The sequence below is a fragment of the Pteropus vampyrus genome, unplaced genomic scaffold (genome assembly GCF_000151845.1).
Source record: "Pteropus vampyrus isolate Shadow unplaced genomic scaffold, Pvam_2.0 Scaffold876, whole genome shotgun sequence".
NCBI classification, from domain to species: Eukaryota; Metazoa; Chordata; class Mammalia; order Chiroptera; family Pteropodidae; genus Pteropus; species Pteropus vampyrus.
The window spans coordinates 39473-53333 of NW_011889657.1; the positions used below are offsets into that span (position 1 = coordinate 39473).

Consider the following 13861-nt stretch of genomic DNA (forward strand, 5'->3'; position numbering starts at 1 on the left):
CTTTGAATGCTGTAAGACATGGCTTTTGCAAGCTACCGTAAATATTTTGTGGGGAATGTGAAATTTAATAAGCAAGTACCATTTGGTAGTATGGCCAAACATTTCAGTTTGTCTGGGACACAGTTACTTTCTGCCAGTCATCCTGGCTTAGTTATTTAATAGTGACTCAGCTTGGATGAAAAATTACCTCATGCAGTAATGAGGGTGGTGTCTCTTGGAATCAAGCCTTGGCTCCGGATCCTTTTGGCCAGATGACCCTGGACAAGCTTCTTAGTCACTCAAAGCTTTGATTTCCTTGTCTATATAATAGGGAGAACAATAGTGCTTGCTTCACTGGAAGCATTAAGTAAATGTATATAAAGCATTTAGGAGAGTACCTGGCATATAGCAATGGCTATAATTATTATTACCCTTTAAGACACACAGTTCATGTATTATCTACTCTAAGAACCTTCCTTAAATCTGCTCCCAACCCAAAAACATACTTTCAGACTGGGTCAGGTTCCCTTCTACTACATTACTATAGACACACACATACATGCCCCACACACACAGTATAAATATCAAGGCACTAATCAAGTCAATAAATACTTATTGAATGCTACCTACCATATATCAAACGCAGTACCAAGCACTATTTATGTGCTTGCCTCTTCTTGAACACAAAGAATGGGCCTTATCCATCTTATCATCTATATTGCTTATTACGCAGTTTGCTCTCAAATATCTGTTGAACTGAATTGAAGGGGAAAGAGTGATCCCTGCCTCTTCCTGGAGTAAGGAAAACAGATTTCTTGAAGAAAGTAGAACTTATGCAAGGTATTAAAATGTGGGAGGGTTTTGATAGGCAGGGGAGAAAAAGTGTTATTCTCCAATGACAAAATACATAGTTTTGAAAGTACTTTATAAGTCTGTATATGACAATTATAAGCAAAACAGAGAACTGGAAGTTTGATTGATATTTTCAGAAAAATCTGCCAAAGAGTCTATAATTTACCTTTTACCTTTTCCCTCACTGGCCTCTACAATGAATCTTGAATTTTACCCCATTTGCCTCCTCTTGTCAAATAACTCATATAAACAAGGATGCCTGAACAGCGTGTCTCATACCACAGACTTGCTCTTCACATATCTTTCTGAGAAGTTGTAGGCAATTCAAATCTTTGCAAGTCTAATAAAATTTGAAATACATGGGGGAGGCTGATTATTTAGGGATATCCCACAGTGACTTGTATTGTAATGTGATTTTAATATATTAATAGTCATAGTCTATAATTCCTGTTGTTTCTAAACCCAAACTTGTTTTGAGTGTTCTATAAATCAAGGCAAAGTAGACAGACGCACGCACACGTACACCTGTCAAAGAGTCAAGTTTTAAAAGCCTCATGAACTGCCAATGTTAAAAAATATCAAGTTTTTCCAACCCTCTTTACCCAAAAATATCTAGGTTAAGCTGCAAGCTTCCTTTAAGAAAGGAATTAAATAGGAGTTACATTTCTGAAAATGTGCAGAAACAGCCTCAGCCTTACACATGTACATAAAGCATTTGGCACAGTATGTCGCATATACTCGATATTCCATAAATGGTCATCTCTATAGTGATGTCATTATTAAATTAAGAGAACACAAAAAAAGGATAAACAAAGAAAAAGTAACTGTACACACTCAGGATGAGATATATAAACAGAACTACTTGGGAGATAATACTTGAAATCAAGACTATTTTGTCAAAGCCAGGCAAGGAGGAGAGAGAGTAAACTAGGAGTTGGGATCAGTTATGTGATCATGGAGAATGAGCTTGTGATCAGCTGAAAAGAAGCACCACAAAATCAGCCCTCTGTCATACCTTGCACCTGGCTGGTTGAAATGTAGCTTTGCCCCCACCAGTCCACATATGATACAGTAAATCAGAAATCATAAAGAAAATTACTGTGAGATAACAAGCTTGGGCTAAAACTTAGCAATTCCTCAGTCTACTGATCTGGAACTGTCCTGAGGAATTGCTACTAGTTAAAATCTAATAACACAGAATCTAGAATTATAGATTTGGAGGGAGCTGAGGAGACAGAAAGGCTAGATTAAGCGTTAATGACCCTACGGTGTTCAATAGGTAGCTCTAAAAAATAGCCTTTGGGGTATAATTTTAAAATGCCCTTCTTGGACTTTTACAGCTACCTTCACAGTAGTGATGGTTGAAAACAAATTTGAAATATAATTGTTTGAGCCTTTGAAAACCAGATCATCATAAAGTATACTTTACCAGGTTCAAAGGAAGTTCAGAAATATGCAAATGTAATTTCAATTGCCAAAGTCATAAGAAAAATACTTCATTTTCATTGTAATAAAAATATCTTACTAAGAAAAGATCAGTGCAAATTCAACAACAAAGCATTAAAAGAGACTGACCTAATTTAAAGAAAAACTGGGAGAGGAGACTAAGGGAGAAGCATCAGAAATCCAAATGAATATCCTACAGCCCGAGAAGAGTACTGTAGTATTGAATTTAATACAGGGAACTTTCATTTTGGACCCCAAGAAATACCTTACAGTAATAAGGTAAGTTTAAGGAATAAGTAGCATATATATCCTGATTCAAATGCAAAGGAACCAAAACCTCAGTGGCTCTAGATTGTAAGGCAAAGTTAAAATTTAAAAAACTGTCATAAATATCCAAAAATAGAGACAATCCATATGACATTAACAATGCTAATAATGCATGGACATGCTCACATTTGATTAAGTTTTGTTAAAAAATATATGGGAAGGTATGTTTATTCTGTGCGTAGAAAACAAAAAAAATATTCTTACCAGTTAATAGATATCTCTGAGATAAGTTAATAATTATCTCTGTATGCTTACCAAAATGTTACTGTATAGGTAAATGTATACTATCAAAAAAGTAAAGAGTCATCTCTGGGTGAAATTAGAGATGAATTTTGCCTTCTTTTTTATATATATTTATATCACACACAAGTTCTACAGTAAGCATGTATTTTTTTTATGATCAGAAAAATAAATCTGAAAAGTAGGGCTAAAAGGTATACCATTTGTTAGGATTTCTATAGAAACTGATATCAAAGTTTAATAAGATAATTTTATTAGTAAAATAAGTAAACATAGAAAACATAATGTTTCAGAATATCAAGAAAACCTTTTTAGAGCAGAGCCATAAGGTCAAGGATGGATAGGTTTGGATTCCATGGGCTATACCTACCTGTAGAATGGTCTCTAAAATGTACGTGCCCAAATCTGCCATGTTTATCATTTTGGTCAATAATTTACACAGACATCTGTGTTATACTGCTGATGCATATACAAATGAAGCATAACATGTTAGTAAGCAGAAAAAGTATTAGAAAATAGAATTTAAATCTAAAAGAACCATAGCAGGCCACGAATATGGATGGAGATGAATGTCACAAAATGCACTCATCTCTACATAAATGTAATCTTTTTCATTCCTGTCTATAAAAAAAATGCACATTTTATATATACACACATTCAATAAAGTATTTAAGAAAGCTTACAAAAATACATACAGTAAATTAAAAAGACAATTTTATATATATTAAGTAAACGTGAAAGAAATCAAATCTAATTTGTTGGAGAAAAAATAGGAATATATTGTTGCATCGAAATGTCACATGTGAGGATAACTCTGCCTTCCATTCTAATTAGATTTCAAATTATGTCTTTGAAATGTTCGTGGTCATTCTTTCTCCCTCCCTCCCTGCCGCTCGCTCGCTCGCTCTCTCACCTTTGTCCGCCTCTGTTTCTATCTGCCTGTTAGCCAGTTTCTTACCACAAAGTCACAGTCAAGCGATGTAGGAGAGAACCATGTGGAAGAAAACATGGCCACTCGTGGCTGGAAGCCCACACTCCTGCAGTTATGAACCAAAAGGGTGAGAGGTTTTTCCAACATCTCCAACAGAGAATACTTGGGCTTATTCTAATTGATCTCACTTGGATCAAATTCCCACCCATATGTCCAAGGGTTCAGACTTGTTACATGACCACCTCCATGCCAAAAGGTGACCAAAGAATTATGATTGTCCCATTAGGCTCCAATGGAGTAAGGGAGGGGTTCTTCAAAGATAATAAATAAAGGAGATGGAAAAGAGTGCACGTATCAATTAGCATAACTCATCATATAACAGAAAATTATAAAACATATTTTATGTTTTAATATTAAAAGAAGTATAGTATGAGAATAGTCAACACTAATATCAGCAATAGAAATGCATACCATACATTCCTGCATTTTTATTATGTGTGAGACAAAATACAGTCCTAAGCTTCCTAACAGTCAAATGATAAGGGAAAAAAAATAGACAGTTACCATATACACAACATTATAAAATAAGAACAAGCCATTCTTTCAAGAGCTCATCAGCTTTTCTTCATTGTGATCCTGACACAGAAAAATTTCTCTTAGATCTTCATAACAAAAAAGAATACTCTATATGGTACCGAAACTATATCCTTAACAACGTCCCTACCACAGAAATAACAACAAGTGTCATTTGGTTGTTCCCTATCACATCCCTCAGCGTAGATTAGTATAAACCCAAACACCACTTGACAAAAGTAGTTCTATAAGAGGAAAAAATAAGTAAACGCCAAGGTCCCAAAAGACTTTGCTCCAATGATCTGGCAAGATTAAAAGGCATAATTTAGAGCATTTGGAATGATGGATAGACTAAGTATCCTTCAGGCAATACTGAATTTCTGATAAGAATTATATAATAGTGCCAAGGTTTTATCTCTCGTCAGAATTCAGAGAGCAGATATACTACATTACCAATAGAGAATTGAATCATATGCTGTGACAAATATCTGGGAAGAAGGCAGCAATAAAGTCCTCTGGCAGGACTCAAGAAATTTAACTAATGCAAATGCCTGAATGTCTACCTGACCTCCTCACAGAAAATAATTCTCTGCCTGCTTCAACAAAAATGAAAGACGATTCATTAAAAATATACATAATTTTACTACTTGATGGCCATGAGGCTTGATAGCAATACTTGAGGAAAAATACTTACAAGCTTTAACTGGCCATAGGTTAAATTAGAACTAGTAGCACAGAGATTTTAGGACAATTTAAGAGAATTACAGTATCTAAAACAAGGAAGGAAAAATCAATCTCAATGGACAATAAATAATATTGTATGTATCACTGAGCATGACTGAAAATACACAAACTGGAGCATGTGAATGAATGTCACAAGGATGGTGAGGAAATCTAAATTTAAAAGAAAACAAGACATAGGAAGGGAGGAGAATGTGATAGTCATCTTCAACAACTTGAAAGAATATCATACACAAATTGGACTTCAAGGAAAAAAACTAACATCTGGGTCATGATGAGATGCTATTTCTTAATTCAATGTAAAAAGGAAGAATGTTATAATTGTTAGAGATATTCAAAGATAGAACAAAATGCTTGGGGAGATAGTAAATTCCTTGTCGTTAGGATTGTTAAGGCAGAGATTAGATGGCCATTTGTCAGAGATGACCTTTTAATTTCCTTTTAACACAGAGATTTTTTTTTATGGCTCTAAGAACCCATTTATTTATTACTTAATAAATACTTATTAAATACCAATTGTGTTCTCAGACATTTTTCTACATATTAAGCTTCTGGCATGGAATAAGACTGATATAATCTTTCTCCCCATAGAGTTTAAAATATAATTGGTAAACGGACAATAAATATTAAGCAAACAAGTAAATGAACTATACTATTACAGATTTTGATGAATACTATAAAGGAAATAAATAGGACAACATAGAGTAACTAAGGTGGGGTGAGTGAGTGGGTAGAAGGCACTACTAGATTTATTCTAGGTAAGTGGTCAAAAGATGGGTAACATTTTAAGCTGAAATCTGAAGAATGAGAAGGAGCAGGCCATGTGAAGTGCTGGGGGAAGAGACTTCCAGGCAAAGGGAACAGCTAGAGCAAATGCCCTGAAGCAAGAATGGTGCTCAGCATGTCCAAGCAGTGAGAAGAAGACAGTGCAACTGAGAATATTGAGCAAGGGAGAAGACTGGTACTCTAGAAGGTCAGAAGCAAGAAGGGACACATGCTATCTTTGAGGGCATCTGTGATGAGTATTTGTCAATTAGCAACCGAGCTACTCCCTCCTTTCTAACAATATCCTAAATTTTGTGTTCTTGGTGTTTGGGAAGAACTGATCCAATATCCACTTCAGGAGTAAGCCTGTACTGGCTTAAGCCAACCATAAAGCTCCATCTCATTGTCTACAATTATTGTGAAAAAGCATGAGACTTAACTCGGGTCAATTCAGGCCAACAACAATTAATCCCAGAACTTTTGTTTGAATTGTTCCAGGAGTAAATTCTCTCTTTCTTCTTAGGACATAAAACTGAAAAGCATGTCACTGCTCACAGACATTCTCAGACCACAGAGAAAGGTTTTACATGAGAATGCAGCAATACTGTATAAATGAAGCCAAGAAATTAAGAAAACGAAAACTGGTCACAATAATGTCATTGACACTCAGCGGGTCAACCCTCTCTCAAAATCAGTCTTACGCCTGCACTTCTCAGCTGCTTGAATTAGTACATTTCCTTTGTCGTTTAAGTTAGTTTGAGTTGTTTCCTACTATTCAATATATAAAGATCCCCAATTAATATATAATTAGTAAGTTGTTTCAATTTAATGCTACGGACAAGGAAAGCCATTGAAAACTTTTAACCTTGGGATATAAATGATCTTATTCACAGCAGTTTAGAATGAAAGACAAAAAACCACAAGAGTTATCATAGGAAGCCAGAGTGAAGATCACTACCAAGGAAGGGTCTGCCTCTGATAATGGCCCCAAGAGGACATTAGCTGGAAAATACTGCAATGCTTTCTAAAGTCAACCTTTGAAAATTACTAACAATAGCTCAACGTGAATAGTTAGACTTGCTTTATGTATGGGATGCAATAAACCAAAAGAACTTTGATAGTAAATTATTTTAAATAAATAAGACTTTTTGAGGAGGAATGTCAGTGAAAAAATAATAGAACCAAACGGAAATAAGAAAATAAGCTCCCAGTGAGGAACGTTTGCTAAAAATAAAATCACCCAGAGAAACCAAGTGGTAAAGACATAGGTATGGTTCCACATCAGTAATTCCCCCTTGAATCTCATGAAATGACTTCATAGTAGAAACAGAGCAAAACTCTTTAAAATGAGGCACAAACCAAGGGATTTTAGTCCTCCTTCCATCCTCTTGACAAGAATGCATCACAGCAGAAGATCTGAATGCATGAATTATACTTTCTTTGATCTTACGCTATTTTTAAAAGCCAAAATCAGTAATGTATTTTTATAGTACCATAATTTCTTTCAGAAGCAAGGCATTCTGGATAAGAGATAAAAAGTGTGGTACCTAGTGTATGTAGCGTTAACAGGCGAAAACAGGACTCGGCCAGCACAGGTGATTTTAACTAATCAGGTTGATGAAGAAACAAACACTCCCACAGTTATCTACGTATATGACGTGGACATTCAAAGTCTCAGATTAGTTCCTAAAGGCTGAGTGGAAATATCCTGTGTAGAGTTCTGAGAGGCACACAGTTGTCCTAGTATTCAGTTAAGTCTTTTACTTTAGCCATTTTATCCTATTAAATTCCACAAGGTATTTAAGTAGTCTTGTTTCTCAGGGCTCTTACAAGGTAGAATGTAGAGAAAATAATGGAAAAGCCCCCAAAATAAAAACTATTTACGTCTGCTTGAAATCACCCACTGTTTTAATTTGCTAGGGTTGCCATAACAAAATGCCATAGACAGGGTGACTTAAATAGCAGAAATTTATTTTCTCACAGTTCTGGAGGCTGCGAGTCCAAGATCAAGATGCTCACGGGTTTAGTTTCTCAGGAGGCCTCTCTCCTTGGCTTGTAAATGGCCGCCTTCTTTCTGTGTCCTCACGTGGCCTTTTCTCTGTGAGCATGCACCCCTGCTGTCTCTTCCTTTTCTTGTAAAGACATCAGTCTTAACAGATTGGGCTCCACTCTTATGGCTTCATGTAACCTTAATTACCTCCTTAAAGGCCCTCCAAAAATAGTCACATTGAGAGTTAGGGCTTTAACTTATGAAGTGGGTATGTGTGGGGTAGGGGGCCGGGGTAGGCGGGGGCGGGGCAGGGAGAGGTAGACAATTCAGTACATAATAGTCACCAGGTCCTAAAGGTCCATCTTTAAAATAGCAGCTCACAAACCCATCTTCACCACCACTGATTTAGTTCTGGCCATCACTGTCCTTCACCCAGACTATCACAAAAGCTTTAAAACAATTTGTTTTTTAGATAGCCTTCTCTTCCTCCATCCTCAAAAAGATTGCCAAAGCATTGTGTTTTAAACTAAACTCTACAGGATGAGGTCCTAGCACAATGGGTAAAGCCCTTTAGGACCTGAGTCCTCCAGTCTTCCCATCTTCCTTGCTTGGCACTCCTTCTGACACTGCATATTGCTCTGGTACCAGCTTACCTGAAATTTCCCTCACATTCCTTCCCCACCTTGACTTCTCTGCTTGGACTACCCTTCCCCATCTCTCAAGCACCTGGTCTTTGTTCAAAACTAGGCACCAGTATCATTAACTCAGTAAACTCTTACTGTCCCTTAGACAGGTTTAATCCCTCCTTTCTCAGCGCAATCTCTTTAAATTACACCAATTTCTATTATTATACTTTCCCAGTATGATGCGTCTCCCTTCCTAGGCTATAAACATCCTGGGTATACAGCAGCTGTGATTTATGTCTTTTTGAATCTTCACGTCTTGATGAAATTGTTGAACTCAATTATTTAAAACATACAATTATACGGACAAAAAGTACAAATTGCACAAATTCCTAAACTAGTGGCTGTTTTCCACAGTACTCAAAAAGTGGCACATACGTAAACAATCTTTGGCTCTACTCGGTATCTTCATTAGAGCACCTCCCAGCCCCACCCACGATTCTGTAGTCTAACAGGCTCCAGATCTTGAAGGTCAGATTCTACTAACTTCATTGAGAAATTAATCTCAAGCCCGATACATTCTTGGAGACACAGAATCATGCTTTCTCTCATGGCATAGGAACTATTCAGAATCATAAAACTTTGTTATATCTAGAAAAAAGTAAATGTACAAACACATTACACTACTCTAAGACAAACCCACTGAGCAGTAATATTCACTTGAAAGGGTTATATCTTTAAGTGTAGTTCTCTAGTCATCCCAGCAGATTCCCTGCCCCCTTGAGCCTCTCACTTGTGTTGTCGTCTCTCTCCCATCCAATCCATGTTCCACCCGGCCCCACCTCCCCCCCGTCCCCCCACCGAGCTAACACAAAGCAGAAAAACAAGACAAAGCAAGCAAAAACTCTGAGCTAAGTGTGAGATACTGATTCTCTTCTCAGAGGCAAGATGGGAGAAGGAAATTTTACTTCTTAGAGCTGTACTACCCAATATGCAGCCATATGTGATTATTCCAAATTGAGATGTGCTGCAAGTGTAAAATACATACTGGATTTCAAAGACTTAGTGTAAAAAAAAAAAAGAAAAGAAAAGAAAAGAAAAGAAAAGAAAAGAAAAGAAAAGAAAAGAAAAGAAAAAGAACATAAAATCTCTTGTTAATAACTCTCCATTAATTACATGTTAAAATTAAAATCACAATATTTTGGATACAATAGAGTCAGTAAAATGTATTAAAATTGATTGTATCTGTTTTTCTTTAATTTGACTAATAAAAATTTTAAATTATACATATGACTCTCATTATATTTGAATAATGCTGCCTTATGGAACCTGGGAAAGAGGAGAGAAAAGATGGTGGCAGTTCTAAAACACAGAAGTTGGATGATCAGCAGAAATAAACGATAACTCAGATGAAATGGAAGTGGTCTCTCTATTATAGAAGTCCAAGAAGCAGAGTAGAAAGGTCTCTAAGGTAAGCTGTTCGTACTATTATTCCTTATACATTAGTTTATTTTTTAAATTTCTAATTTTTTTAATTAAAAAATGCTATTGATATATACGTGTGTGAAGAGGCTAAAATCGGTTAAAATAGAAAATCCACAACAATTATACATGTTTAAATTGAATAAGTTATTTAAAATCAGTATGTTAGGGTAAAAGGATCCTATGTCCCAAAGAAAGAGCAGTAATATAAGCAGGAAAAAGATGACCTTTCCATCTGCAGGAATGCTAAGAGAGAACATGAACTGGGTAACTAATACTTCCGAAATAGTAATGCATGCTTCCTTTGTTTCCATGAAAACACTTTATTAGTCTAGTTTCTTTTGCCTTGAAATAAAATATCCATTGCTCAAAATTTGCTAAAATAGTCAAAAATAAATTACTTTCCCTGAAAGCTCCATTTGTTTCCTTTAAACAAAAGAATAAGGAGATTTCAAATGTTATGATTACATACATGCAGATATAAGCACCCGTTGTGGAAGATCAGGAAAGTATAAATTGCTAATGGATTCTAGACTCCATTATAGCTAGAAGAATCCTTTCCCCTTTTAACTATTATTCAAGAACAAAGGAGCACATGATAAAATTTAAACACACCGCGCAATGAAGAGTGATTTAAAATAAAAACTCTTCCATTCTGAATACTTAACCTAGAGAATACCACATCAGATGATATTTACAAATAGCAGACATTTCGAACAATACCCGGCCATTTGTAACAGGGTTTAAAGAAATATTAGCTGAGAAAAATGCCCTCAAACCATGAATAAAAAATAGTCCCCAACTGAGGACACTCAGTGTTTCCCACATGGTACAATACTGCAGTTTTTGATACTTTAAATTACCCCCTGAAGCTTTCACCTGTCCTCAATTTATAAAAGGGGGACACACTTACATATGCATTCTTTGTATTCTTTGAAGAGATAAATGTGCTTGGACTTAATAAAATTCGAATGCAGTTTTCTTTGGAGAAAAAAGAAAAAGAATCCCGTTCTTCTTTGGGTTATATGCAAATTAGCCAGCTAATTTGGACAAGAGGTGCCTGGGAAAACTCCTAAAACCATTAGGAATAACTGGGTTCTGACTTTTAGGTGTTGGGACATCAACCAGTCCTGAGAGATAACCATAGCTGAACAGAGCAAATGAAGAGGATCTGAGTCCTAAAGGTGGACACTGTCTGTGTCTCAGGTAGGAGGGATATGGACATTGTTATAAGCAATGCGAGAATAAATAGGTGTTGGTATGCTTAACTTCTGTGTTTAACTGCCCAGCAGCCAAGTATCCTTATATCTATTTTACTGTTATCACGAGATTGATAGTAGGCAGAGCCCCACCTAGAACTATAGCTGCTAAAAAAGATAGATATCCATCCCCATTCCCCAGTACTAGATAAATAGAAGATGGATGTGTGACTTCAGCAAAGACAATTAGATGCCCTCTCAGGAACTTTGGCTATTATGAAGTGATGCAAAGGCAATGGCCAGTTAGACTTATTCACTGCATCAGAAATTCGGATTTGAGACGACAGTGGCATGACGCTGAGTGTCCAGGCTTGGCAAAACCAGGTGCACAGTCGCAAGCATTCAAACACAATAGTACCAATGCATCCTAATCAGACCATACTTAAGGCAAGATCTTGGATATGCATTCACTTCCTTGGTACATATCTCCCATCTACATATTCCCATATCTTTCCAATTCATTTCTTCTCTACTTAAACTAATCAAGTAAATTCTATTAAGTTAACCCCATTGGAGAACTGAGAACGATGTATGATGTGGAGTTCTAAGAAGGCAGCTTCAGAGAAGGTGGTCAAGAGGCAAAATGGTTCAAAATCTATGAACTTAGAATGACTGGAAAGAATAAAGCAGGGGCTCAGTTCTAGAGGATATAGAGTAATAAATAAGTTATCGAGTTGGAGACTCTGGCAGAGAAACCAGGACTCAGCTCCAACAGAGCTATGAGCCAGCCAGGGTCTTGGTCTCAAGAATAAGAAAGGCGTTAAAAGTGAAGCATGAGATAAAAGCCAAACCAGTAGCATTCTGCATACTGTGTTGAGTACAAAAAAATCATACTGATCATTATGTGACCTTGGACAACTCTTGCAACCTCTCAATTTTTTCCTTTCTTAGTCTGTTAATAATGTAACTACCGTATGTCTAAATTTAGAAAACAAAGGAGGTCATAAACGTGAAAACACAAAGCTTTCTGGAAGAAGAAGAAAAAAAAACCTTGATAGAAAGGTTTTATTACTATTTAATTTAATAAATATGGATTTGATAAAGGCATCTAAACTAAAACCACTTGCTCACTCAGTCACATCATATTTTTGGGAAGTGTAAATATGATATGAAGACTAAAAAAATATTTTCTAAATACAGACAAAAACTATGCCATAAGAGGATATGTTCACTTACTGTGGAGATGTGTTCATTTACTGTGGATATTCTAAGACATAACATAATGAGACTAAGAACCAAGGAAAAAATATGCAATGTCAAGGTGGCAGAATTATACTTAACATTCATGTGATTATGTATTTACATCAAGTATAATTGAAAAATAATAATAGGTAACACTTATATGAGATGGCCAGGTACTGTTTTTTAAGTACTAATTTAATTCTCACAACTCATTTAATCCTAACTACACTATGTGGTGGGACTACTGTTATAGTCATTTTAAAGGTAAGAAAACTAGGCATAGAGAGGTTAAACTAATTGCCCAAGGCCATCTAGCTAGTGAGGAGTGGCAGGTAGAATTTGTACCCCAGCAGCTTGGCTCCAGAGTTGATTTTCTAAATTACTACATCATATTGCTTCTCAAAGAAGAAAAAAGTGTTATTGAAGAGCAAGGACGTCAGAAACATGAATTCAAAATTCAACAACCAACATATATAATCAATTTAAGATTGCAGTTTTCATTTGAGGCAGAGACAATCTGCTTTCTCATGTCTCAGCAAGAATTGCTTTATAAAGTACAAGTGTGTGTACTGTCAATCTTCAATGTGTGATTCTCAAAAATGCACAGAAGTTGATGATAAACATTTTAATCCATTTTACAAATATCAAATATTTGCTTTCATACTGAGTGCTCACTGTAATATGCTTATAGAATTTTCCATTACAAATAAATATATCTAATACTACATGCTCTATTTATGTGAGGAGGAAAATGAAATCCTGTGGAGATATTTAGATTGAATGAGTCAGCAAGAACAAGTATAATATCAAAGGCAAATGTTTAGAAGAGGTTGGGATTTTTTTTAATGTGGTGCATATTAACCGCTACCCCATGCTTTTACCCCAACTCTCTCGGCATTATCCTAAATGGTTTCAATGTCTCTGTAGATATCCCCCTATCACTGTATTTTCAAAGATTTTAATGTCGTCAAATCTGTCATCTTTACCTCCTTTCCACTTCACTGTCTTATAATCACCTCCTGAGCACTGTCATGACCTTGAAGTGATCCATATCAGGAATCTTCAACTCCAATACTCTGGTCTCTGACCACAGCTTTCTCTTCTCCCAGGTCTCCTACGTCCCTACTCCTACTACACACACTCTTCAAACTGTAGACCCTGGTCCCATCCTTTTGCCTTACCATTCAGCCTAGATAAACTTTGGAGTCCATCACTTAAATTCTTGTCTCTCCAAATGGCACACTTCTGCACCCCTACCCAAGGCTCAGTCCTATAGTCAGCCTTCTCGACTTCAGCAAAAGGCACTGAGCATTGCTGGAGAAAGACGACTTTGTGAGGCAGACTGGTTGTGCTGAAAAGTTATGCTTTCTGATTCCATATGGATTTCAATACTGCGAATTAATCTTTTTTTCTTTTAAACTTCCTTCTGGGAAGCTCCCTTTTCCATATCTTCAGTAGCATTCTTACTCTG

General features: G+C 36.2%; 1 protein-coding gene across 1 annotated transcript in view; it reads right to left on the bottom strand.

The window, feature by feature from the left end:
* Positions 1-255: 255 nt before the first annotated feature.
* Positions 256-13861, bottom strand: part of LOC105309838 (protein kinase C-binding protein NELL1) — a 241562-nt gene continuing 227956 nt past the window's right edge. Inside the window, exon 9 of the mRNA XM_023526447.1 lies at positions 256-299. Within this exon, the coding sequence (XP_023382215.1) occupies positions 271-299 (29 nt within the window). The 3' untranslated portion in view covers positions 256-270. The remainder of the gene's footprint in view (positions 300-13861) is intronic.